This window comes from Pleuronectes platessa, chromosome 13 (assembly GCF_947347685.1).
Source record: "Pleuronectes platessa chromosome 13, fPlePla1.1, whole genome shotgun sequence".
NCBI lineage: Eukaryota > Metazoa > Chordata > Actinopteri > Pleuronectiformes > Pleuronectidae > Pleuronectes > Pleuronectes platessa.
The window spans coordinates 915,669-939,643 of record NC_070638.1 but is presented as its reverse complement, the minus strand read 5'-3'; the positions used below and the strand labels follow the sequence as shown (position 1 = coordinate 939,643).

The following is a 23,975-nucleotide window of genomic DNA, read 5'->3' as shown; positions in this document are numbered from 1 at the left end:
ATTTCACTGTTTGAACTTTCTTGTTTCATTTGGTTCATTAAATTTGACAATACTTAGTTAAGGGTTCCCTTTGGGAACAAATTGGGTTTAATTTGACATTTTTGGCTTTAAATGCTGGATAATGATAATTTTGATAGAAGGAGAGATAGTCAGAATTTTGTTTTAAGGTGATGACGTGAGGAGATTATTTGCATTGACTAGAGAATGCAAATATGCTTTTATTATGAGTGTTAACTTCTCCACTATGGGCTGATATAAAATAAGAATAACATATCTGTTTTTCCTCACTGGGTGTGACAAATGTGCAATGCACAGACGGAGAATCATTAATATATATTTGTTTACGAAAGGACTGTTGAGTTTTTAATACAACCGTGAATAAATAATTAACTATTGAGAACTTTAAAGATATTATTAGACTGAAATAAACTAAATCATACATTGATGATGCATGATATGAGATTATGATGGGTGTTTAAAGGAGAAAAAACGTCTGTTGACCTAAATGCTGGCAAATAAAGGGTGCAAATGTGTGCAAATCATACTGAACCGCCTGTGTTGTTGTTAAAAAGATGAAAAGATACTAAATCATTGTCTTTTTCTTTCCCTTACGATGGGTGAGAATTGAGGTGGAGAGCCAAAAAGACAGCTGGCCGTTACAGGTCACGGCCTGAGGCTTGCTGACTTCAGCATGTGCTGCTTCTATCTCCACTTTGATCAAGGCGGGTAGAGTTTCTACACAAACTCTTTAGCAAAAACCTGCATCTTACATAATTGTATTTGTTCTCATTTATAGTTATTATTGCTGAAAACCATTTCAACCTGCTTTCATTTATAAGCTATTATAGGAGATTGATAGAGCACATTCATCTGCTTACATGCACATGAAAAGCTACATGCTGTAGTCAATTAAAACAAAATATAAGGATTGACAACGGACTGACCAGTTAATGCATTTAATTAATTAATGGAATAGGATTATTAGGTTTAAACTCTGCTGAGAGTTGCAAATGTGAGTTTCACTGTTTGTGTGTGGTTAATTCTGATCGGAGCTGTGTTGGTGATACACTATTGTTACTTTTTGATGATCTGAGATAAAATAGGTGATTGTCTTGTTGCAATTAAGAGCACATTTGGTGACAGTCAGTCACTTGTGGGAGCGCGGGATCTTTTCGTCAAACATTATAAGCAGATTTTGAGTTGTGATATTACATTGATGAGCTTTTGATTCTTTTGGAGTTAGGAAGCAAATTTCATTTGAATTGGCTGCAGTAAAGTAGTGGTTTTACTACATGATTTATGAATTGATTAATTTTTTGAGCTGTTGAGTGCTTGATTGATTTGTTGATTAATCAATTCCTAAAAGGGGGGAGGAGTTATCTAAAAAGCTTTAAGTAGCTTTAAATCTTAGCAATTACTTTTTCAATTTACAAAAAGGGAGCAAAAGGTAGCTGCTACTATGGGTGAAAAGGAGACTAAAAGTCCGAAAGTAATTACTCCTGTTGATGTAGTACAGAAGAATAATCCTTTAGTTAAAGGCATTGCAAAAATATCGGAAAAATGGCATGAACGCTGGGCTAATATTGAACGACCATGGCCGGTAGAGGGAACTATGAACCCAGATGTTATTAGAACAATGCGAGTTCTTGTGTCAACGTATAAGGCAGCGCAAAAGAGAGGCAAGAAGGGTGAGAAACGCAAAGAAAAGAAACAGGTGGAGCTTGTTTCAGTTGTTTGAAATTGAGGGACAGAAACTGATCAAAGCTGGTTTTTCACTCTCACTCCTAAACTCCATAACTGTTGCTATATTGTCAAAATTATGCTGTAGACGGTTTGTTATTTTTGTCATGATCACACACCTGTATGTTTTACTCTTTTGATTATTTCGAGACTTTGTTTAGTCTCGAAGGGGGGTTATGTTGTGTATTCGTTAGAGTAAAACATGTTGATATATGCTTAAAAACACAAAGACAGGTTTACATTTATTAGGCTTGCCCTCTGGACACTCAGACATTCTCAGAGAGTCCACCAGATGTTTGTCTTATTTACTTTACCTTTTGGGGACGACCCTTGACCTAGGGAACCATCTCTGACCAGTTAACAGATGGGCTCAGAAGGAATGTTCTTGACCAGTGTGTCTTCATGTTCGGACACAAAAACGTGCCCATATTTAGTCAAAAGTCCCTTGGGGGATGTGTTTTACCTGAAGTCATGGGTGGAACCAAACTCCCTATATAACTGTGTGTAAGACCCCAGCACGTCAGATTTCACTATTGGCTGTGTGTCTCCGGGTATCTAGATGCCCGTCCCGACCTGTAATTTCTTGTAATGAACCTTGTTACACTGAAACTACTGGGTCCTCGGAATCCTTCCTTCATCATCAACAATTTCTACAACATCATTGACCTCCGGCTGCATCAAATATACGATATTGGTTAATTTGTTGATTAATTGATTGAAAACAACAAAGGGGGGAGGAGTAATCTAAATAGCTTAAAGTAGCTTTCAATCTTAGCAATTACTTTTTTATTTACAATAAGGAAACAAAAGGTAGCTGCTACTATGGGGAAAAAGGGCATTAAACGTCCAAAAGTAATAACTCCTGTTGATGTAGTATAGAAGAATAATCCTTTAGTTAAAGGCAAGTGTTGCAAAAAAAATATCGAAAAAATGGCATAAACCCTGGCCTAAAATTGACCGACCAAGACCGGTAAAGGGGACTATGAACCCAGACGTTATAAGAATGATGCAAGTACTTGTGTCCACATACAAGGAAGAGGAAAAGAAGGGCAAGAAGGGGGAAGAATGCAAACAAAAGAAATAAGTGGAGCTTGACATTCTCCAGTTGTTTGAAAATGAGTGAGAGAAATTGATCAAAGCTGCAAACGATAAGAGAGAGAGGGACGTAGAAAAAAACAGAAAGACAAATAACACTGAAGAACTAGGTAGAGGAGTTGCAGACACAGAGGGAAGAGCTGCAGAAAGACAGCTCCCATCTATTGGGCATGAAGAATACTTTAAAGGGGACATATAATGAAAATTCCACTTTGTAGTGCTTCTACACGGGTATCTGGCATGTCTACCGTCCCAAAAACTGGAAAAAAACAACCCCCTGCGATTTGTTGTGGTTCCTCTATGTCAGAAACGATACGCTAGAGTGCGTCAAATGGGATTACGACCGATGTGTTCGTCCTTTTTCAACCATGACCATGTAGGGAGTCTAGCTACATGGCCTTGGACCACCTCCCACCATCATCTCACGGGCTCCGTGGAGAGCGCGTCTCCCCGGGCAGAGAGTCTCCGCGGTCTCTGCCTCGACGATCGGCATGTTTATTCGGCCACTTAGATGTCTGACGGGTCAAGAGCTAGCGTTAGCTTGCGAGCTTACGCGCTCCACGAGAGCGCGGTGGAGCACGGTGGAGCGGGGCGAGGCACTTAAAACAGGTCAATCTGAGATGGGCTGTTTTAGACAGGGTAAAAACTATGCTGTTTTAAATGATCCTTGTGGTATTTTGACCAAAATATGTTAGACATTTCATATAGACCCAAAGGAACCATATCAACTGTGGTAAAATGGGCAAACCATGGGTCCTTTAAGCCCAAGTAAACAGTTGACACTCAAGAACATTTTTCTTGTGGTCGTCCGAGGGCAGAATTTGGAGTATAAACCTTGGCAGACTACAGATATTTCAAGCATAATTGAGAAATTACCTACTCTTCAAGATGGAGCACATTCTTGGATTTCGAAGTTGGAAGAGATTATGGTGGGAGAACAACTTGACATGCGAGATATTAAGAGACTCTTGACTAATCTCCTTGGAGTTCATGCTATGGGAGAGATTTTACAGAAAGCTGGAATTAATCAATATGTGGGAACTGCTGTGAATGATTCAGATTTGTTTTGTGCAAACAGAGGTCGAGTGTGTAGAGGGCTGAAAGAGACGTTTCCGGTGAATTTACATCCTGACAACATTTTTATTGAACCACTGGGACAGGAAGAAAACCTGAGGGCCTATGTGTCTAGAGCTCATCAAGTGTGGAGAAATGTCACAGGAAATTACCCTGATTTGAATCAAATGGAGCAGTCCATTTTGCGAGCCAAAATACAGAAGGGGTTGCCCCTAACAGTGAGGAGCAAACTGGCAGAGGTGGTTGGTCTGGGAAGCATGGAAAAGGGTGTTTATACAGATCATACAGCCAGCACAGCAAGTGGTTCTGTATAGGAAAAGGGAACATGACCAGAAAGAACAGGACCAAGATGTCCTTAGAAAACTCAATCAAATACAACTGGTGGATAATAAGAAAATTAAGAAGCAAGTTCTGGTTATACAGAATCAGGCTCCACTAGATCAATCACTACTACAATCACAGCTGAACCAGGTTCAGCTCCGATCGTTCCAGCCACCATCGACGGTTCAAGTCATCTCCCACCAAGAGTCAGCATTTGATCAAGAGCAGACCTGGAGAGGAAGGCTCGATCCAAATTTTCAACAGCATTCAGAAGAATTTTATAATTGTGGATAATTAGGTCACTTTGCCTGTGAGTGCTACATCTGGAGAGAATATGGAGGAGGAGAAAACAGAAGAAACATCAAAGAAAGAATGGAGGATGACAAGGAGAACAGATGGAATATTTGTGATAAAACGAATCTGATGATTTGCAATTCATCCAAGATTTCTAAGTTGTCAACCCCGCAGTACAACAATGTGCTTCGTCTTTTAGTAAGTTCTGAACAATAGTGAATTGTTCTCTGTCGTTGATCTGGCAAATTAATTTTTCAACATTCAAATTGATAAAGATAGACAATATTGGTTTGTGTTTGAGTCTAACAGAGAAAGTTACACTTTACATGCCTATGTCAGTGCAATTTACGACCAGGCATTAAAAGAAGCTTAAGACCATTAGCGATAACACTAGGAAGAGTAATTTACCCTGACTTCAGACCCTGACTGACTTCTCACACAGGCAGTTCACAAGAAGGGGGGCTACATGACCCCGTCGAGAAACGCTGGATGGCCAGCAAATACTTGGTTGCAAGATAAAATAGAACCAGTAGGAGCAGTGTTAGTTCAGATTTTGGCAGCACTCATTTTAGTGTTGAGTTTGATGTTTTGTTTTGTACGCTGTTGTTGACATTTGCAAAGGTTATGATATTGAGATGGGTTGGAGTAGTGATGCCTGGTGATCAAACTCAGATGCCACTATTACATGGTGCTGACATGGACGTTGATGGGGACAACGTGGAGAAAAAAATTCAATTTTGAATATCTGATGTTATTATAATAATAACGTTTACCTCTGTTATTGCTTAGTTATTTCATAGTTTCTTATTACATCAGTTATGTGTTTCCAGGGGGGAAATGGAAAATGTGACTTATAATTTAACATTTACTTATGGAGTGTAAATCTGTATTTGATGTTTTAATTTTCTTTCATTCTAGAACATATTGGGGGAAAGACCACTGTGAGGACGGTTGATTGTTCAGGGACTCCGATGTGTTGAATGGATTCAGACACTTCAAACATGAACAATACGAATGGACTGAAGGACTCTGAACAAGGATACAATATCCAGATTCAACAGGTCATCGATACTACAACTGAGATTCAATGCTGCAGAGGAACTGCAGTTTTATACATTCTTATGTCTTATATATTGCATGAGTAATATTAAAAGTTAATTATGTTCTCTGTTTACTAATTACTTTTCTTGATGTCTAGGGATAATGGGGCTAGGCAGGAAAAGGTCCATTAGAAGGGTCGATGGGTCGACCAGCCTGACTTCGGACATTGTTTTGTTTTTATTTGCTGAAAGTTCCACATGTATTTGCTAAAGTAATTTCCTTACACAATTTGCTAGAATTCCTCATTTCAGTGGCATGGAGTACAATGTATGGTCGCCTGGGCAGAGGGGCCATGAGAGAATTTTCCTGTCTAGTTTGTTTGATGGACATTTCAGGAAAGTTAGCTGCCTGACAGGTTTTTCACTCTCACTCCTAAAATCCATAACTGTTGCTATGTTGTTAAAATTATAAAATTATGCAGAAGACGGATTATTATTTTTGTCATCATCATATACCTGTATGTTTTATTCTTTTGATTATTTCGAGACTTTGTTTAGTCTCGAAGGGGGTCTCTGTCGTGTATATTCGTTAGAGTAGATAATTTTAGCATGTGCTTAAAATATAAAGACAGGCTTACATTTATGATTCCTGCATTCTGGACTTTCAGATATACTCAGAGAGTCCTCCAGATGTTTGTTTTAGAAGTTCTCTAACTTTTTAGAAGGACCTTTGACTTAGGGAATGATCTCTGACCAGATAATAGATGGGTGTAGAGGGAATGTTCTTGACCAATGTGTTTTCATCTTCAGGTACAAAAACATGTCCTTAATTAGGCAAAAGGCCCAATGGGGGACGTCTTTTACCTGAAGTCATGGGCGGAACCAACCTCCCTATATATATTGTGAGTTCGACTATCAGAGGAGGACCTGTCTGGGATCTGCTCCTCATCACTTCCTGATTCCAGTTCCAAGAGGCTGAAACTACGCCTGCACACCATCGAGGAAGAACCAAGTCTCGACTCCCCTTCATTATTGACCAATCAAATTATACCTACTGTTATAAAATATTACAACCGCCGTCCGTACGGTGCGACTCGTGACTGCCCGGTACCACTAGAGGGCCGGGGCCGTGCGTTGGGTGCCCATTGCTTTGCTGTAACTTTTCATACCTTTTCATTGCTTCTTGATAAATACTTGTTGAACCAAACGAGACCGACTCTTCTCATAATTGGGATAAAAGAACATTACAGATGTCATCAAGTGTCTAAAAGCTCCACAATCAAACTCCAGTGGACACTGAGTCATTGACACCAAGTGTCCTCCCTTGACAGCATGTGGACACAGTTGTCTTCAGATGAACGTCCCTTGTCCTTTAGAAGTAGACGGCTGAGTCCAAACCCGAGGAGTTCTCCTGTGCCATGTGATTTGCAGGACTGGTTGAGTCCCCAGGTCCGAGTGTCCCTCCCTACGTCCAGCTGCATGTGGGTCGTGGTGTTGTCCTCTGACGTCCAGTTGACTGTTGGACACTGGGAGTGTTGGTTTCATGTTCATTTGACTTTCTCAAGAACTTTGGAACTTGGTTTTTAGAAGTGAACAAATTTATTATTCTTTCTAAAAGTATAAAATAAGAAATGCAATGAGACGTTTCACAGTTTGTTTTATTCAAAGAATAAATCAACGTTTTTATTCCAACTGAGCTTCATATAAAACCATTAAAACAAATAAACGTGGAGGATCCAAAAAGTTTTCAAAGACAGAATATAACAGATTTCCTGTTGTGTATTTTTTATTAATGTTTGATCAGAGCTGATGAGTCTCTGAGTTGAAGTTGTGTCTCACGGTCTGAAGCTGGAAACTGTCGACGTGTTGTTGAAGTTAAAACCTCGACAGAAACTACACAACTCAACTGTCGACGGCTGTTTGTAAAACCACCACAACAGATTGATATCAACACACACACAGACACACAAACACGTAAACTTGTAAAGTTCAGCTCCAGTTCCTCTGCAGCGGACAAATATCAATGAGAGTAAAATCAGGCTATAAGCAGAATAACTACAATAATTAGGCTAAACTGTGAATTTATAACAAAAATAAGTTTTAACAGCAAAGTGTTAACAGTTGATCTCAATCGTACTTAATTACAGTAATAAACAATCCTTTATTTATGACGAAAAAACTTGTATTTAGATTAAGATATTTTTTTTCCTTCATAAAAATTTCGAGATTTTTCTTTTATCAACTGGAAATCATAGTTTCAAAAGAAGAAATTCTTACTTTTGTATAAATTACTAGTAAATAGGTTCATTCAGTTATGAATTTCTGTCCTATAGGATAAATAAACTGTGCATGCTTCACTTTTAGTAAATAATTGTATTTATAAAACAATATGTTTTTCTAATTATATTATGGTTGTGTTATTTTTGTTCTTTGTATTTAAACCATTTGTTTTCTCGTTGCGCAGCATAAAACACATTAAACCCAGTTTTTAACATGTTTAAGTCATAATTCATGCAACACAGGGTTAATGTGGAAAGAGCGTCAGTGTGAATTATTATTGATGCACAAAGACGAGGAGTCAGTTCACACCAGATGTAAAGGAGATGAGATGTGTTTTATTTTTATGTTTAATGTCTTCAGAATAAAAATCTTTATTTGATACTTTGCAAAGTTACAGTTCAGATGAATGTTTGCAGTGAAAGATAAGCAGAGTGAAGTGAACAGGAGTCAGTGAGAAGTTGAAGCTGCTGCAGGAAACTCCGTGGTCTGGTGAGCAGCGGCTGGACGCTCCCTGTTCCTCAGGATGTGGATCAGAGCGAGTCCACCGCAGTAAACCAGACTCTTCACCATCAGCAGCGTGTAGAGCAGACACAGCAGCTTCACCTGCCGCTGAGACCGGGCCCAGGCCGCCGGAGGCGTCTGTGCTGGAGGCGTCGGTGCTGGAGTCGTCGGTGCTGGAGTCGTCTGTGCTGGAGTCGTCGGTGCTGGAGTCGTCGGTGGTTGAGCTGCAGAAACCACTGAAAGAATCCAGAAGTCGGGCTCAGTCCTCACATGAGTTTTCAGAACTTGGTCTTTCAGTTTGAAGGCAGAACTTCTCTCATCTTATCTTTCATGTTCACATTTTATAAAGCTGTCACTCAAAACCCCACATTCACTCTCAGACAGACCCTGCTTGCACTCAGAAGTTTTGTTGCTTGCACTAAGATGTTTTGCTGCTTGCACTCAGATGTTTTGCTGCTTGCACTCAGATGTTTTGTGGCTATGTCAGCTCCAGCTCCAGCTTCTCCTCGTGGTCACGTTGCTTCTGTTCACGTGAAACTTGTGCTCTCAGATTGTTGTTTGCAACAAATCTGTCAAAATGTCCCGACCAATAGAATTCCAGGTGTAATATTAACAAATGAAATTGTCCCGTCCTCGTTGTCAGTGCGTTAGTGTCAACATCTGTGAGCTAGCAGACGGGCGGTTGATTTAACCAGGTTCACGTCCTCAGGCCCTCCGCGGCTTCATGACGACTCCGGCTTCCTGTCAGAAGTAGAGCTGAAGCTGAGATCCTGGTTCTTGCCACAGTTAGAGAACAAGCAGAGGCTGTTTGAGTGCAAGTGCAGGGTTTTGAACGAAAGCTTCACAAAATGTGAAATCAATAAGTCCTGCTCTCAAACTGAAAGTCCACGCTCTGGAATAAAGACACAGACACATGAAGCTCACCACAGTCACCAAACCTCCTTCACCTTGCTCTGCCGGGGCCTCCACTGCTCCTCCCTCATGCCTGACGTGGCAGCTGTAATTGTATGTGTAAGAAACGTGCCGGTCGACCACCATGATGGCGGCAGTGCGTCCTGCCCCTCTGAGCTCCAGCTGCTCTCCATGAGCAGAGGACAGCGTCTCCAGAGGACCACCCTCCCTCTGTCTCGTCCAGGAGAACTGGACCAGAGGAGGAACCATGTTGGAGGCCACACACAGCAGGGAGCTCTTCCCGTCCAGGGCGGCTATGGAAGCTGCCGGGTACACGCTCACCACCGGCGTCACCACCGGCCGATCTGACGTTTGACAACACACATGCACATGAACACAACTCTGCACTTCACAGTCTGATCCTGGAAACACCTCATCGATACTTCACAGATAGATTCAGCTGCTGCACGGCATCGCTACACATCACAGATATCATCAGAGCCACAGCCGCTCAACTTCATCTGATCATAGATTTATAGATTTATCACTATTTCTATCCAATTATAAATGTGTGTACATGTTCTATCATTTAAAATACAATAAAAGATATAAATATTACAGGATTGTATTGCTAATACACACAAAACATTAATGGTCATTTATTTTGTTTATAACAAAGTGTAAAGGTGTAACTATCTTTTATACTGAGATAGATTTATATGAATTGTTTATACATATTCATATATATGTATAAAAATACACATTTTATGTCGGTTAAGTATTAAATATTTATAATTGCATGATAATGTTTTTACACTGAAATTTTCCCTCATAACTTTAAAAAAAAATTCTACCTAAAACCAAATATAGGTATATTTTTACAACTTATATATATATAAATATATATAAGTTGTGGTACAAGAAATATTTAAGTGATATTAAGAATATTATCATAAAACAGATATTTGGGATATGAGGAAAAAACATTTGTCTATTGACAAAACTATTCGTCTTTAATTTATTTCAAATATATTTCTCATTATTGTTTATACACAAAAATACACATTCCCCATTAAAGGGCAAATGCATTAATCTGAACAACATCTTTAACATTAAATACTAAATGTATTTCCTTGAGTTAGTAAAATATATAGATTGATATATATCAGCATGCATTATATTAAAATTATGATTTAATTTAAAATATTCATCATGAGACGAGAACTCAGTTAATGATTTTATTTTTGAGAGTTGAAAGGTTTCTGGTTTCAGATGAGATGTAACGAGTCGTCTCAAAGCGCTCGGGGCTGAAGGTTCCACGGACGCTCGTGAAGCTGTGAATTTATTTCAGGAGAGGAAAGAAAACTCAGATTCCTTCGGCAGCAGCTGAAGAGAATCCAGAAAACGTTTGAGACTTTTAGACTCTGAACAAACCTGAAGCAGAAAAAGAGGATTGTGTCTGATGTGCAGCGACATTTCACTGTCACACGTTTGTTCATTTCAGAAAGTCTGAAAGAGGAAGTTTGTCCCAACGAGGAAAATCAAACATGGTTCAAACTCTTTCATCACATTTTCAACAATGGAACCAGTGAAGGGAAATAAAAGAGTTTCTTACCAGTGACGAACAATTTGGTTCCTGAGCCGAAGATCAACCACACAGTGAAAGAGACTCAGACAAAAACCATCTGAGCTCATGTTCACTCCAGCACAACATTCATGTTCCCCTCAGGATGAACCGCACTGACTCTGATGAGCCTCGGACTTTTCATGTAGCGCCACCATCAGGTCAAACGTTATTCTGTCCAATACTTTCAGAACTCAGCTGGACTTTGTGTTTAGTGATTATGAGCAAATATCAGCATGTTTGGTTTATTGGCGGGTAAAGGGTTAACGCTATCATGATGATGTCATGAAATTATATCATAAAGTGTAGCGACCAATAAGATGACAGACGCAGTTTATCAGGATTAATCAATCGTTCATCATCATGTGCTCTAACTGCTGATGAGTTCTTTATGAAACATCTTCAAACCTTCACTTGGACTAAGGGACGACCTGGTCAAAGGTCAAAGGTCAAGGTCACTGTGGCCTCACAGAACATGGTTCTGTTCTCTTTAACACGTTTCCATCAAACATGTCTTTAGAGAATTTCTTCATATTTCTCCAGTTATCACTTGGACTCAAAGATTAAATGATTAGACTCCAGAGGTCAAAGGTCCCAGTGACCTCATGTTAATGTGAGGGTCACATGTCCCAGCTGGAGGGACTGAAGCTGCCTGGTTGGTGGAGGAACACCACCACAGCTCAGTGGTTCTCCTTCTTCTTTGTCCTTTTCCACCTGAGTCCTGAACGTTAGCGGTTCTTTCTTCTGGATCAGCAAAGTGTTGGTGTGAGGGTTGAACTGTCAGAGTTCTGTCACAGGCCCGATTCCTCCGACCGTCCAATCACAGAGAACCAGTTGGAGACGAGACACCTGCTCTGATTGGTCTTTAAAGGGCGGCGATGGAGAAGGTTTGTCTGTGGAACGACAGCAAACCTGTGGAGACGTGGCTGAACGTACGAGTCTCTAGAACAGAAGGTGGAGAGCAGCTGTCGGGTGGAGGGGAGACATGTGACGCTGTGGTTTACTTCTCTCTCCCACTGCTCCTCATACTGGTTTTTGTTCAGGCTGCACACATCATGTATCACTGTGGGCTCCAGCCCCCCAACCGGCGCAGTAGTACGTGGCTGCATGAGAGGGTTTAACTTTCTTTATCTTCAACTCACATCTGTTCTGTTGTCTCTTAGCTGTGAAGTCGTCTTTCTGAGGATGATTGTAACCCTTATTAATAGAACCATCTCTACTAATATGAAGAATCTGTCTGAACGTTCCTGTGTCTTTCTTCTGAAACCACCATATGTAGTTATGCTGATCAGTTCCTCCACAGCTGAACGAGGCCTCTCCACCAATTGTCGCGGTCAAAGACAACTGGTCCTGAGTCAGCTCTGCTGCTGTGGCAACCAGTGCTGTGGACAGACAGATGGACGGAGGTGAGAGTGGAGGTGAGGTGGAGCTTGTGAGCTCCTGATTGGCTGGAAACACTCACCTGAACACAGGCAGCACAGAGCAGCCGCTGGGAGGAGAAGCATGTTGTGGGGGGGGGGGGGGTTCCTCGGGTGGACCTGAGGAGAAGTGGTTCTCTAACGAGGACGAGCTGTGAGATCAGGTCCTGGAACCTCCCATCAGCCCCGGCGGCCCACAGAGGAGGAGGAAGCTGCTTCAGCTGAAGCTGTCGTGTGGTTTTCTGACGAGGGGGGGGGGGGGGGTTTGTAAAGAGGAAACTAAAATAATAAACTGAGTTCAGCAGTGAAACGATCATGAGGGGAACGTTATGAAACTTCAGTCTCGGACACGCTGCTCTGGTGAAGCTTCAAATGTCTGCTGCTGAAAACAAGATGGAGCTTCATGTGTATAAGTGTGTTTATATTTATAAATGTTTATATTTCATCTTCATAATCTTTTAAATTCACTTTACGATGTTTAGATTAAAGATTAATCAAAGGAAACTGAACGTGTCTCAGAACACGACGTGAGTTATATCAGTTCACAAAGTTATCATCATATCGTTGTTGTAGTTTATTATTATTGTATCAATATAATTATAAAGTGTCATAGTAGTTAAACGTCATCAGTTAGTTGCAGTCAGGATTATAACTTGTCCTTTGCTGCCCTCTAGTGTCCAACTCACAGAGTGGAATGTTAGTTTTCTCGTCCAATTGGAAAATCTAAAATAATATCAAACAGCTTTTGTGCTTTTGACAACAAGTTTGAAAGACTTTTAATATTTTTACACAACTTCTCACCATGATGAGCAGAATACTTTTCCTTCTTTGTGTATTTATACCAATTATATGTTGCCTCTTATTGTGAAATCTACCGATTTATATACGTGTTCATGAAGAAAATGTATAAATAAAATGAATCATTCTATTTATCACATGATAAATAATCACATGAAATTTTCGTCTCAGTGGAAAACAAATGTCTCCACCTTTTAACTTTGTTTTAATCCACTTTATTTAGAATAAAAAAATTGGCCAATAATTATTGAAAATAGGAAAATCAAGTGCACAATAGAAAACATTAATGAAGTAAGTGATCGATTCTTCAGTAGAAACCAAACAAGAGGGAAGACACAACCAGCCTCCATCCTGCTCCTTTGATGTGTTGGGATTTTAAAATCTATGTTTGTCTGTGTGTGTGTGTGTGTGTCTGTGAAGATTTTTATGGAACTTAACTGTAAACAAATGCAGGAGGGTGGGGGCAGGAGCAGTTTGGGCCAGAGATATGGCTTCACACAATGACTTATAATAACCGTTGTTGCTGTTGTGCAATAGTGCTTAAAAAGGGTTGCCATAGAATATGGAGCCAGAACAGTCTCAAAAGGAATAAATGCACCCAAAAATGAATACGTGCGCAAAAAAGATCCACAAATGTATTTGGGGATTTATATATATATGTTTCATTCCATTTATAAGTAAAAAAAATTCACATGTAAAACATAAGATTCATAAACATATTTCCGATGCACACACAAATAGAAAAAAAATTCACTAATATATTCATGTAAAAGTATTTGCAATCTTCATCAAATACATATTTGGAGCTTGCTACATTCATATATAAACTGTTGGACCTGCATTTACAAAGTGCTTTTAATTTGTAAACCTCGCTGCATTTGTGTGTGAGATTGTTAGCGCCGGGCAGCGCTAATAATATCACCCGTTGATCCAGTAGTATAAAAGCATATACCTACTTGTTGCTCCAACATTAAGCAACAGCGTTCTGAATTTCTGCCAACTGTACTCTGCCTCACACGGGGCACCATTCATGTTGTGCAATAATGCTTAAACAGTGTTACCACAGAATGGTGTGCCTTAAGGCCTTCAATAAATTCTAAATAAAAAATAGAATAGTAATATTTAAAATATGAATATTAAATCATAACTTTAGTTGGTTAAAGTTCTCTCGGGGCACCACCCTTCAAAGAAGGGAAAAGATAGCCAATTTATTGATTAAGATCAGTCTCATTTAGATTTAGTTCGATTAGAAATCTCAATATTTCACTATTAAAGATTATATAATGAACAGTGAAGGTTATGGAGTTCTTAACTGTGTAACGGTCGGCAAGTTCACTTATGCAAAATTAATGAAATAACATTTGTGATAGAAAACATTTAAAATATAGAACACAAATTACTAACAAGCGTCCTAAACTAAAACAAGGATATGTATGTGAGTGTGTGTGTTTGCATGTAAATTAGGGTCTCTCAAAATGGTTGACAAAGTTTACACCTTCTTTAGCATGCTTTCAAAATGGTCGCTGACCCCCTCAGATAGCAGCCCCCCCCCCCCCTTTAACTAGGTTGAGTGCTATGCGTGCCTCTGTGTATGATAATCAGATAATGAAAGTCAGAGAGAAATCCTGTGAAGAGCAAATCTAACAAAATATAAGAACATGACAGATGTCATCAAATGTTCAAAAGCTCCAAATTCAAACTCCAGTGGACACTGAGTCATTGACACCAAGTGTCCAGCAAAATGTCTCCATGTGCACAGTGTGGAGTCCATTCCCCTTTGACCTCCTGTTCAGAGACGGCTTTTCTAGTTTGACGTAGACGGCTTCTCTTACTCCTGGTTCAGACCATCTGTCCTCCATGGACAGCATTTCGGACAGTTGTCTTCAGATGAACGTCCCTTGTCCTTTAGAGGTGGACGGCTGAGTCCTGACCTGAGGAGCTCTCACTTCTCATGTGATGAGCAGGACTGGTTGAGTCCCCAGGTCCGAGTGTCCCTCCCTACGTCCAGCTGCATGTGGGACGTGGTGTTGTCCTCTGACGTCCAGTTGAATGTTGGACACTGGGAGTGTTGGTTTCATGTTCATTTGACTTTCTCAAGCACTTTGGAACTTGGTTCTGAGAAGTGAACCAATTTATTATTCATTCTAAAAGTACAAGATAAGAAATACAATTTGTTTTATTCCAACTGATCTTCATTTAAAACCATTATAACAAATAAATGTACCACAGTGTTAATGTAACGAATGAAAGGGACACAAAAACAACAACAACAACAACAACAACAACAACAGGATCCAAACAGTTCTCAAAGACAGAATATAACAGATTTCCTGTTGTGTATTTGTTATTAATGTTTGATCAGAGCTGATGAGTCTCTGAGTTGAAGTTGTGTCTCACGGTCTGAAGCTGGAAACTGTCGACGTGTTGTTGAAGTTAAAACCTCGACAGAAACCACACAACTCAACTGTCGACGTTTGTCAAACCACCACAACAGATTGAGATCTGCTGCTGAACACACTCCTGACGCCGCTCAGCTACACACACACACACAGACACACAAACACACTCCTGACGCCGCTCAGCAACACACACACACACACAGACACACAAACACACTCCTGACGCCGCTCAGCTACACACACACACACAGAGACACACAAACACACTCCTGACGCCTCTCAGCAACACACACACACACAGCGTCACACAAACACACTCCTGACGCCGCTCAGCAACACACACACACACACAGACACACAAACACACTCCTGACGCCGCTCAGCAACACACACACACACACAGACACACAAACACACTCCTGACGCCGCTCAGCAACACACACACACACACAGACACACAAACACACTCCTGACGCCGCTCAGCAACACACACACACACACAGACACACAAACACACTCCTGACACCGCTCAGCTACACACACACACACAGAGACACACAAACACACTCCTGACACCGCTCAGCTACACACACACACACAGAGACACACAAACACACTCCTGACACCGCTCAGCTACACACACACACACAGAGACACACAAACACACTCCTGACACCGCTCAGCAACACACACACACACACAGCGACTCACAAACACACTCCTGACGCCGCTCAGCAACACACACACACACAGAGACACACAAACACACTCCTGACGCCGCTCAGCAACACACACACACACAGAGACACACAAACACACTCCTGACGCCGCTCAGCAACACACACACACACAGTGTCACACAAACACACTCCTGACGCCGCTCAGCAACACACACACATACAGCGTCACACAAACACACTCCTGACGCCGCTCAGCAACACACACACACACACAGACACACAAACACACTCCTGACGCCGCTCAGCAACACACACACACACACAGACACACAAACACACTCCTGACGCCGCTCAGCAACACACACACACACACAGTGACACACAAACACACTCCTGACGCCGCTCAGCAACACACACACACACAGCGACACACAAACACACTCCTGACGCCGCTCAGCTACACACACACATACAGCGTCACACAAACACCCTCCTGACGCCGCTCAGCAACACACACACACACAGCGACACACAAACACACTCCTGACGCCGCTCAGCAACACACACACACACACAGACACACAAACACACTCCTGACACCGCTCAGCAACACACACACATACAGCGTCACACAAACACACTCTTGACGCCGCTCAGCAACACACACACACACACAGACACACAAACACACTCCTGACACCGCTCAGCAACACACACACACACAGCGACTCACAAACACGCTCCTGACGCCGCTCAGCAACACACACACATACAGCGTCACACAAACACACTCCTGACGCCGCTCAGCAACACACACACACACAGCGTCACACAAGGCAACAACTTGTCCTCATGATAAAGATAAAACCTGATTGTTAAAAACAGAAAACAGAACCAGGATGAATTTCTGTCCCAGTTTCCAGACGAAGCTTCATGAGCAGAGACCAACGAGGTTTAGTTCATGAGACGTCTTCACTTTGTTATTACATTGGTTTAATTGTTGGTTCAGTAACAGTCACACACATTTTCAAAATGAAAATCTTTGTCCTCAAACATCTTGATATTTCTTCCTGAATCAAAGTTTGTGAAGTTCAGCTTCAGTTCCTCTGCAGCCGACAAATATCAATGAGAGTAAAATCAGGGTATAAGCAGAATAACTACAATACTAAGGCTAAACTGTGAATTTATAACCAAAATAATGTTCAACTGCAAAGTGTTAACAGTTGATCTCAATAGTACTGAATTACAATAATAAACAATCCTTTATTTATGAGGAAAAAACTTGTATTTAGTTTAAGATTTTTTTTTTCTTTATGACATTATCTGGATTTTATTTTTATGAACTGGAAATCATAGTTTCAACAGAAGAAATTCTTACTTTTGTATAAATTACTAGTAAATAAATTCAGTCAGTTATTAATTTCTGTCCTAGAGGATACAAGACTGTGCATGCTTCACTGTTAGTAAATACATGAATTCATAAAACACTATGTATTCATAATTATATAACGGTTGAGATATTTTTGTACTTTGTATTTAAACCATTTGTTTTCTCGTTGTGCAGCATAAAACACATTAAAACCAGTTTTTAACATGTTTAAGTAATAATTCATGCAACACAGGGTTAATGTGGAAAGAGCATCAGTGTGAATTATTATTGATGCACAAAGACGAGGAGTCAGTTCACACCAGATGTAAAGGAGATGAGATGTGTTTTATTTTTATGTTTAATGTCTTCAGAATAAAAATCTTTATTTTATACTTTGCAAAGTTACAGTTCAGATGAATGTTTGCAGTGAAAGAGAAGCAGAGTGAAGTGAACAGGAGTCAGTGAGAAGTTGAAGCTGCTGCAGGAAACTCCGTGGTCTGGTGAGCAGCGGCTGGACGCTCCCTGTTCCTCAGGATGTGGATCAGAGCGAGTCCACCGCAGTAAACCAGACTCTTCACCATCAGCAGCGTGTAGAGCAGCCAGAGCAGCTTCACCTGCCGCTGAGACCGGGCCCAGGCCGCCAGAGGCGTCTGTGCATGAGCTGCAGAAACCTCTGAAAGAATTCAGAAGTCGGGCTCAGTCCTCACATGAGTTTTCAGAACTTGGTCTTTCAGTTTGAAAGCAGAACTTCTCTCATCTTATCTTTCATGTTCACATTTTATAAAGCTGTCACTCAAAACCCCACATTCACTCTCAGACAGACCCTGCTTGCACTCAGATGTTTTGTTGCTTGCACTCAGATGTTTTGTTGCTTGCACTCAGATGTTTTGTTGCTTGCACTCAGATGTTTTGTGGCTATGTCAGCTCCAGCTCCAGCTTCTCCTCGTGGTCACGTTGCTTCTGTTCACGTGAAACTTCTGCTCTCAGATTGTTATTTGCAACAAATCTGTCAAAATATCCCGACCAATAGAATTCCAGGTGTAATATTGACAAATGAAATTGTCCCGTCCTCGTTGTCAGTGTGTTAGTGTCAACATCTGTGAGCTAGCAGATGGGCGGTTGATTTAACCAGGTTCACGTCCTCAGGCCCTCCGCGGCTTCATGACGACTCCGGCTTCCTGTCAGAAGTAGAGCTGAAGCTGAGATCCTGGTTCTTGCCTCAGTTAGAGCACAAGCGGAGGCTGTTTGAGTGCAAGTGCAGGGTTTTGAACGAAAGCTTCACAAAATGTGAAATCAATAAGTCCTGCTCTCAAACTGAAAGTCCACGCTCTGGAATAAAGACACAGACACATGAAGCTCATCACAGTCACCAAACCTCCTTCACCTTGCTCTGCCGGGGCCTCCACTGCGCCTCCCTCATGCCTGACGTGGCAGTGGTAGTTGTATGTGTAGGAAACGTGCCGGTCGACCACCATGATGGCGGCGGTGCGTCCTTCCCCTCTGAGCTCCAGCTGCTCTCCATGAGCAGAGGACAGCGTCTCCAGAGGACCACCCTCCCTCTGTCTCGTCCAGGAGAACTGGACCAGAGGAGGATCCATGTTGGAGGCCACACACAGCAGGGAGCTCTTCCCGTCCAGGGCGGCTATGGAAGCTGCCGGGTACACGCTCACCACCGGAGTCACCACCGGCCGATCTGACGTTTGACAACACACATGCACATGAACACAACTCTGCACTTCACAGTGTGATCCTGGAAACACCTCATCGATACTTCACAGATAGATTCAGCTGCTGCACGGCATCGCTACACATCACAGATATCATCAGAGCCACAGCCGCTCAACTTCATCTGATCATAGATTTATAGATTTATCACTATTTCTATCAAATTGTAAATGTGTGTCCATGTTCTATCATTTAAAACACAATAAAAGATATAAATATTACAGGATTGTGTTGCTAATACACACAAACCATTAATGGTCATTTATTTTGTTGCTTATTACAAAGTGTGAAGGTGTAACTATCTTTTATACTGAGAAAGATTTATATACGATTTGTTTATACATATTCAAATGTACGTATAAATATATATTTTTTTATGTCCGTTAAGTACTAAATATTTATAATTGCATGATGAAATTTTTACACTGAAATGTTCCCTCATAACTTTTAACAAATTATACATCAAACTAAATATAAGTATAAGAAATATTCCAGTCATATTAAGAATATTATCATAAAACAAATATTTGGGATATGATGAAAAAATATTAGTCTATTGACAAAAGTATTTGTCTTTTATTTATTCCTAATATATTTCTCATTATTGTTTATACACAAAAATACACATTCATCATTAAAGGGCAATTGCATTATTTCTGAACCACATCTTTAATGTTAAATACTAAATGTATTTTCCTTGAGTTAGTAAAATATATAGATTGATATATATCAGCAGGCATTATAATAAAACCTAAATTTCAGGCTGGTATTTTCAAGGAACTTTCATAATTATTTACGTAGATTTTATGTTATCATGAAAATGATGATTTAATTTAAAATATTCATAATGTGACGAGAACTCAGTTAATGATCTTATTTTTGAGAGTTGAAAGGTTTCTGGTTTCAGATGAGATGTAACGAGTCGTCTCAAAGCGCTCGGGGCTGAAGGTTCCACGGACGCTCGTGAAGCTGTGAATTTATTTCAGGAGAGGAAAGAAAACTCAGATTCCTTCGGCAGCAGCTGAAGAGAATCCAGAAAACGTTTGAGACTTTTAGACTCTGAACAAACCTGAGGCAGAAAAAGAGGATTGTGTCTGATGTGCAGCGACATTTCACTGTCACACGTTTGTTCATTTCAGAAAGTCTGAAAGAGGAAGTTTGTCCCAACGAGGAAAATCAAACATGGTTCAAATCCTTCATCACATTTTCAACAATGGAACCAGTGAAGGGAAATAAAAGAGTTTCTTACCAGTGGCGAACAATTTGGTTCCTGAGCCGAAGATCAACTCCACAGTGAAAGAGACTCAGACAAAAACCATCTGAGCTCATGTTCACTCCAGCACAACATTCATGTTCCCCTCAGGATGAACCGCACTGACTCTGATGAGCCTCGGACTTTTCATGTAGCGCCACCATCAGGTCCAACGTTATTCTGTCCAATACACTCAGAACTCAGTTCTTTGTGTTATGAGCAAATATCAGCATGTTCGGTTTATTGGCGGGTAAAAGGTTAACGATGTCATGATGATGTCATGATGATGTCACCAAGAGTTGGTGTGAGGGTTGAACTGTCAGAGTTCTGTCACAGGCCCGATTCCTCCGGCCGTCCAATCACAGAGAACCAGTTGGAGACGAGACACTTGCTCTGATTGGTCTTTAAAGGGCGGCGATGGAGAAGGTTTGTCTGAGGAACGACAGCAAACCTGTGGAGACGTGGCTGAACGTACGAGTCTCTAGAACAGAAGGTGGAGAGCAGCTGTCGGGTGGAGGGGAGACATGTGACGCTGTGGTTTACTTCTCCCACTGCTCCTCATACTGGTTTTTGTTCAGGCTGCCCACATCATGTATCACTGTGGGTTCGTCATAGTCCGAACAGGCGCAGTAGTACGTGGCTGCATGAGAGGGTTTAACTTTCTTTATCTTCAACTCACAGCTGTTCTGTTGTCTCTTAGCTGTGAAGTCGTCTTTCTGAGGATGATTGAACTCATTATAAACATTACCTCTAATAAGAACAAGAATCTGTTTGAACGTTCCTGTGTCTTTCTTCTGAAACCAGAATATGTAGTAACTCTGATCAGTTCCTCCACAGCTGAACGAGGCCTCTCCACCAATTGTCGCGGTCAAAGACAACTGGTCCTGAGTCAGCTCTGCTGCTGTGGCAACCAGTGCTGTGGACAGACAGATGGACGGAGGTGAGTGTGGAGGTGAGGTGGAGCTTGTGAGCCCCTGATTGGCTCGAAACACTCACCTGAACACAGGCAGCACAGAGCAGCCGCTGGGATGAGAAGCATGTTGTGGGGGGGGGGGGGGGGGGGGGGGGGTTCCTCGGGTGGACCTGAGGAGAAGTGGCTCTCTAACGAGGACGAGCTGTGAGATCAGGTCCTGGAACCTCCCATCAGCCCCTGCGGCCCACAGAGGAGGAGGAAGCTGCAGCTGTCTTGTGGTTTTCTGAAAGGGGGGGGGGGGGGGGGGGTTGTAAAGAGGAAACTAAAATAATAACTGAGTTCAGCAGTGAAACGATCGTGAGGGGAACGTTATGAAACTTCAGTCTCTGACACGCTGCTCGTGGTGAAGCTTCAAATGTCTGCTGCTGAAAACAAGATGGAGCTTCATGTGCATAAATTAAAATAAAACTATATTTCCAACCACTTCTGACGACCGTGTTTTACTCACTCCTCTTCAGCCATTAGCGGTCCGGCATGGTGTGATGAAACCCCGCCCTGTCCACACACTTCATGATCTGATGGCCATAAATGATCTGGAAATCAAATCAAAATCAAATCAATAGCAAAGCAGAGCAGAGGAAAGTAAAGTGTGAAGTTGTGTGTTTCTGACTCACTACGAGCTGCAGCAGCTGAACTCTGGATCATAACTGAACGAACTGTCGCTCAAACACTTGTCACCTGAACAAACACACAAAGACACACACTTTAATACAAAAACTACACAATGAAGAGCGAGACATCACACTGTAAATAAACACAACACCACCCCTGATGGTATAGGTCGATGCAATTATAACTTGTCCTTTACTGCCCTCTAGTGTCTGTGCACCATAGAAAACATTAGTGACCGAGCTTAAAGGGGACATATTATGAAAATTCCACTTTTGTAGTGCTTCTACACATTAGTTTGGGTATCTGGCATGTCTACCGTCCCAAAAACTCTGGAAAAAAATCACTCCCGCGATTTGTTGTGGTTCCTCTATTTCAGAAACTATGTGCTAAAGTGCGTCCAATGGAATTTCCCCAGAAATCGACTATGACTATTTCGACTATTTCGAAATAGTCATAGTCGAAAAATGCCCATTTAGTACATTCCCCCATTGCTCTATGCACTCCCCCACTACCACTCGACCCACCCCTAGATGGACCCTCCCACTTTATAGAAGCTCGGTCCACCGGTGTCCACCATTTCATTCTTGCAAGCCTTGGAAACACTTGGATAAGCTAACAGCAGCATGAATCAATGCCGACAACCGAGATGCTCAGTGGTCGGCTGCACAAATCAGCACAAATGTCTTCATGTGACTCCAGCTTCAGAAGACACAAGATTGAGATGGATTGAGTTCATATATGATGGCAACGTTCCTGCCACCACTTTGAATCGGACCTGGGCCAATATAACAACGGATTCTCTAAAAGGTTGTTATTGAAAGAGGGGTCGGTGCCATCTTTCCATCGCAATACTGAAGACGAGGGAAATGTAAGTATTTTTTTAAAATAATTCTGGTATTTGCTTCTTTTAGACATTTTGTGTGGAGGCTAGTGCCGTTAGCATGTTGTGCTGTGTTTGAGGGGGTGGGGGGCTAGTATGTAGTGGTGGGGGATAGGTAGAAACTTTACAGGAGTTTTCATGTTCGACTATTAATAACGTTATTGAACAATTAATGAGGACGGCTGGCGAGTCTTAGCGAGAAGACGGCGTCGGAGTCCACGGTGAACGGTGTTCGCACGGCAGGTTCATGAGTGTTGTGCTCTCCACGCGCTTTCCCCCCCTCCGCTCGCGTGTGCCTAGTAACTGCTGTAGCTGGAAGTTAGCTAAGGGCACCGGCCGTGAGTAGCTGCCACGGGGCGCCAACCTCACTACAAAAGTACAGGTTTGTTTACCCTCAGTTACTTCGTCATGTCATTGATTGTGTCTCCGTGTGAACGTTGTAACAGCATCTCATTTGTTGTGACTCCATGGATACTGTGTCTGTTTTATCATAGGCACACAGAAAACTGTGCTGCACTGATGTTGGTGTTGGGACCTCAGCTGTAAGAGACCTCGCTTGGAGGAGGGACAGGACAACCCAAGTTGTTCAAGTATGGACTTCGGAGAGCCACAGGATGCTACCTATGATCCTGACGACTCGATCACAGTCTTGACTGAGTCAGCAGATGTGACGTGAGTGACTCAATATTTAATCTAAACATTTCAATAATCAGATAGATTACCATCCTACACTTTTTTAGCTGTTGCAGCCTTTTGGTGAAATCTTTGTCTTTCTAATAGAATGGAATCTTCCAACCCTGTTCATAAGACACCCACATATATTATCTATGAAAACTGCCTCCTGGAGCTGTGTCCTGTGTGTCGGCGGGGGACAGATGTAATATCTCACAGGCTTTATTTAAAATCCAAACATACAACAGTATGTGAAACATAAATAACATCAATTAACTGCTGTCTCTAAATGGTCTTCACGATTTAAAGACCATTTATTTATCGTCTTCACGATAAA

The 23,975-nt window shown here is 41.6% G+C and overlaps 2 protein-coding genes and 1 long non-coding RNA gene across 3 annotated transcripts; all 3 read right to left on the bottom strand.

The window, feature by feature from the left end:
- Nucleotides 1-8,152: 8,152 nt before the first annotated feature.
- LOC128454686 (immunoglobulin lambda-1 light chain) lies at nt 8,153-12,467 on the bottom strand. Its single transcript, XM_053438168.1, has 5 exons — nt 12,323-12,467; nt 11,925-12,242; nt 10,852-10,905; nt 9,293-9,601; nt 8,153-8,581 (listed from the first exon to the last, which is right to left on the bottom strand). The coding sequence occupies exons 1-5, from the start codon at nt 12,363-12,365 to the stop codon at nt 8,292-8,294; spliced, it is 1,014 nt and encodes a 337-aa protein (XP_053294143.1). The 5' UTR covers nt 12,366-12,467; the 3' UTR covers nt 8,153-8,291.
- A 5,383-nt stretch (nt 12,468-17,850) lies between these two features.
- On the bottom strand, nt 17,851-21,553 carry LOC128454688 (immunoglobulin lambda-1 light chain). The gene is made up of 5 exons (XM_053438170.1): nt 21,498-21,553; nt 21,101-21,417; nt 20,499-20,535; nt 18,909-19,217; nt 17,851-18,197 (listed from the first exon to the last, which is right to left on the bottom strand). The coding sequence occupies exons 1-5, from the start codon at nt 21,538-21,540 to the stop codon at nt 17,983-17,985; spliced, it is 921 nt and encodes a 306-aa protein (XP_053294145.1). The 5' UTR covers nt 21,541-21,553; the 3' UTR covers nt 17,851-17,982.
- LOC128454692 (uncharacterized) lies at nt 21,554-22,236 on the bottom strand. Its single transcript, XR_008341638.1, has 3 exons — nt 22,089-22,236; nt 21,923-22,007; nt 21,554-21,697 (listed from the first exon to the last, which is right to left on the bottom strand). It is a non-coding gene; the product is annotated as an uncharacterized LOC128454692 (long non-coding RNA).
- Nucleotides 22,237-23,975: the final 1,739 nt, after the last annotated feature.

Bases quoted from the DNA above. Each gene is read 5' to 3' on its own strand.
- LOC128454686 (XM_053438168.1), bottom strand. From the start codon at position 12,365: ATGCTTCTCCTCCCAGCGGCTGCTCTGTGCTGCCTGTGTTCAG. The intron at 12,243-12,322 runs GTGAGTGTTTCC...GTCTGTCCACAG, and splicing joins TCTGTGCTGCCTGTGTTCAG to CACTGGTTGCCACAGCAGCA. The intron at 9,602-10,851 runs GTAAGAAACTCT...GTCAAACGTCAG, and splicing joins AACCAAATTGTTCGTCACTG to ATCGGCCGGTGGTGACGCCG.
- LOC128454688 (XM_053438170.1), bottom strand. From the start codon at position 21,540: ATGCTTCTCATCCCAGCGGCTGCTCTGTGCTGCCTGTGTTCAG. The intron at 20,536-21,100 runs GTGATACATGAT...TTCACTGTGGAG, and splicing joins CGGACTATGACGAACCCACA to TTGATCTTCGGCTCAGGAAC. The intron at 18,198-18,908 runs GTGAAGGAGGTT...GAATTCTTTCAG, and splicing joins GGAGGCCCCGGCAGAGCAAG to AGGTTTCTGCAGCTCATGCA.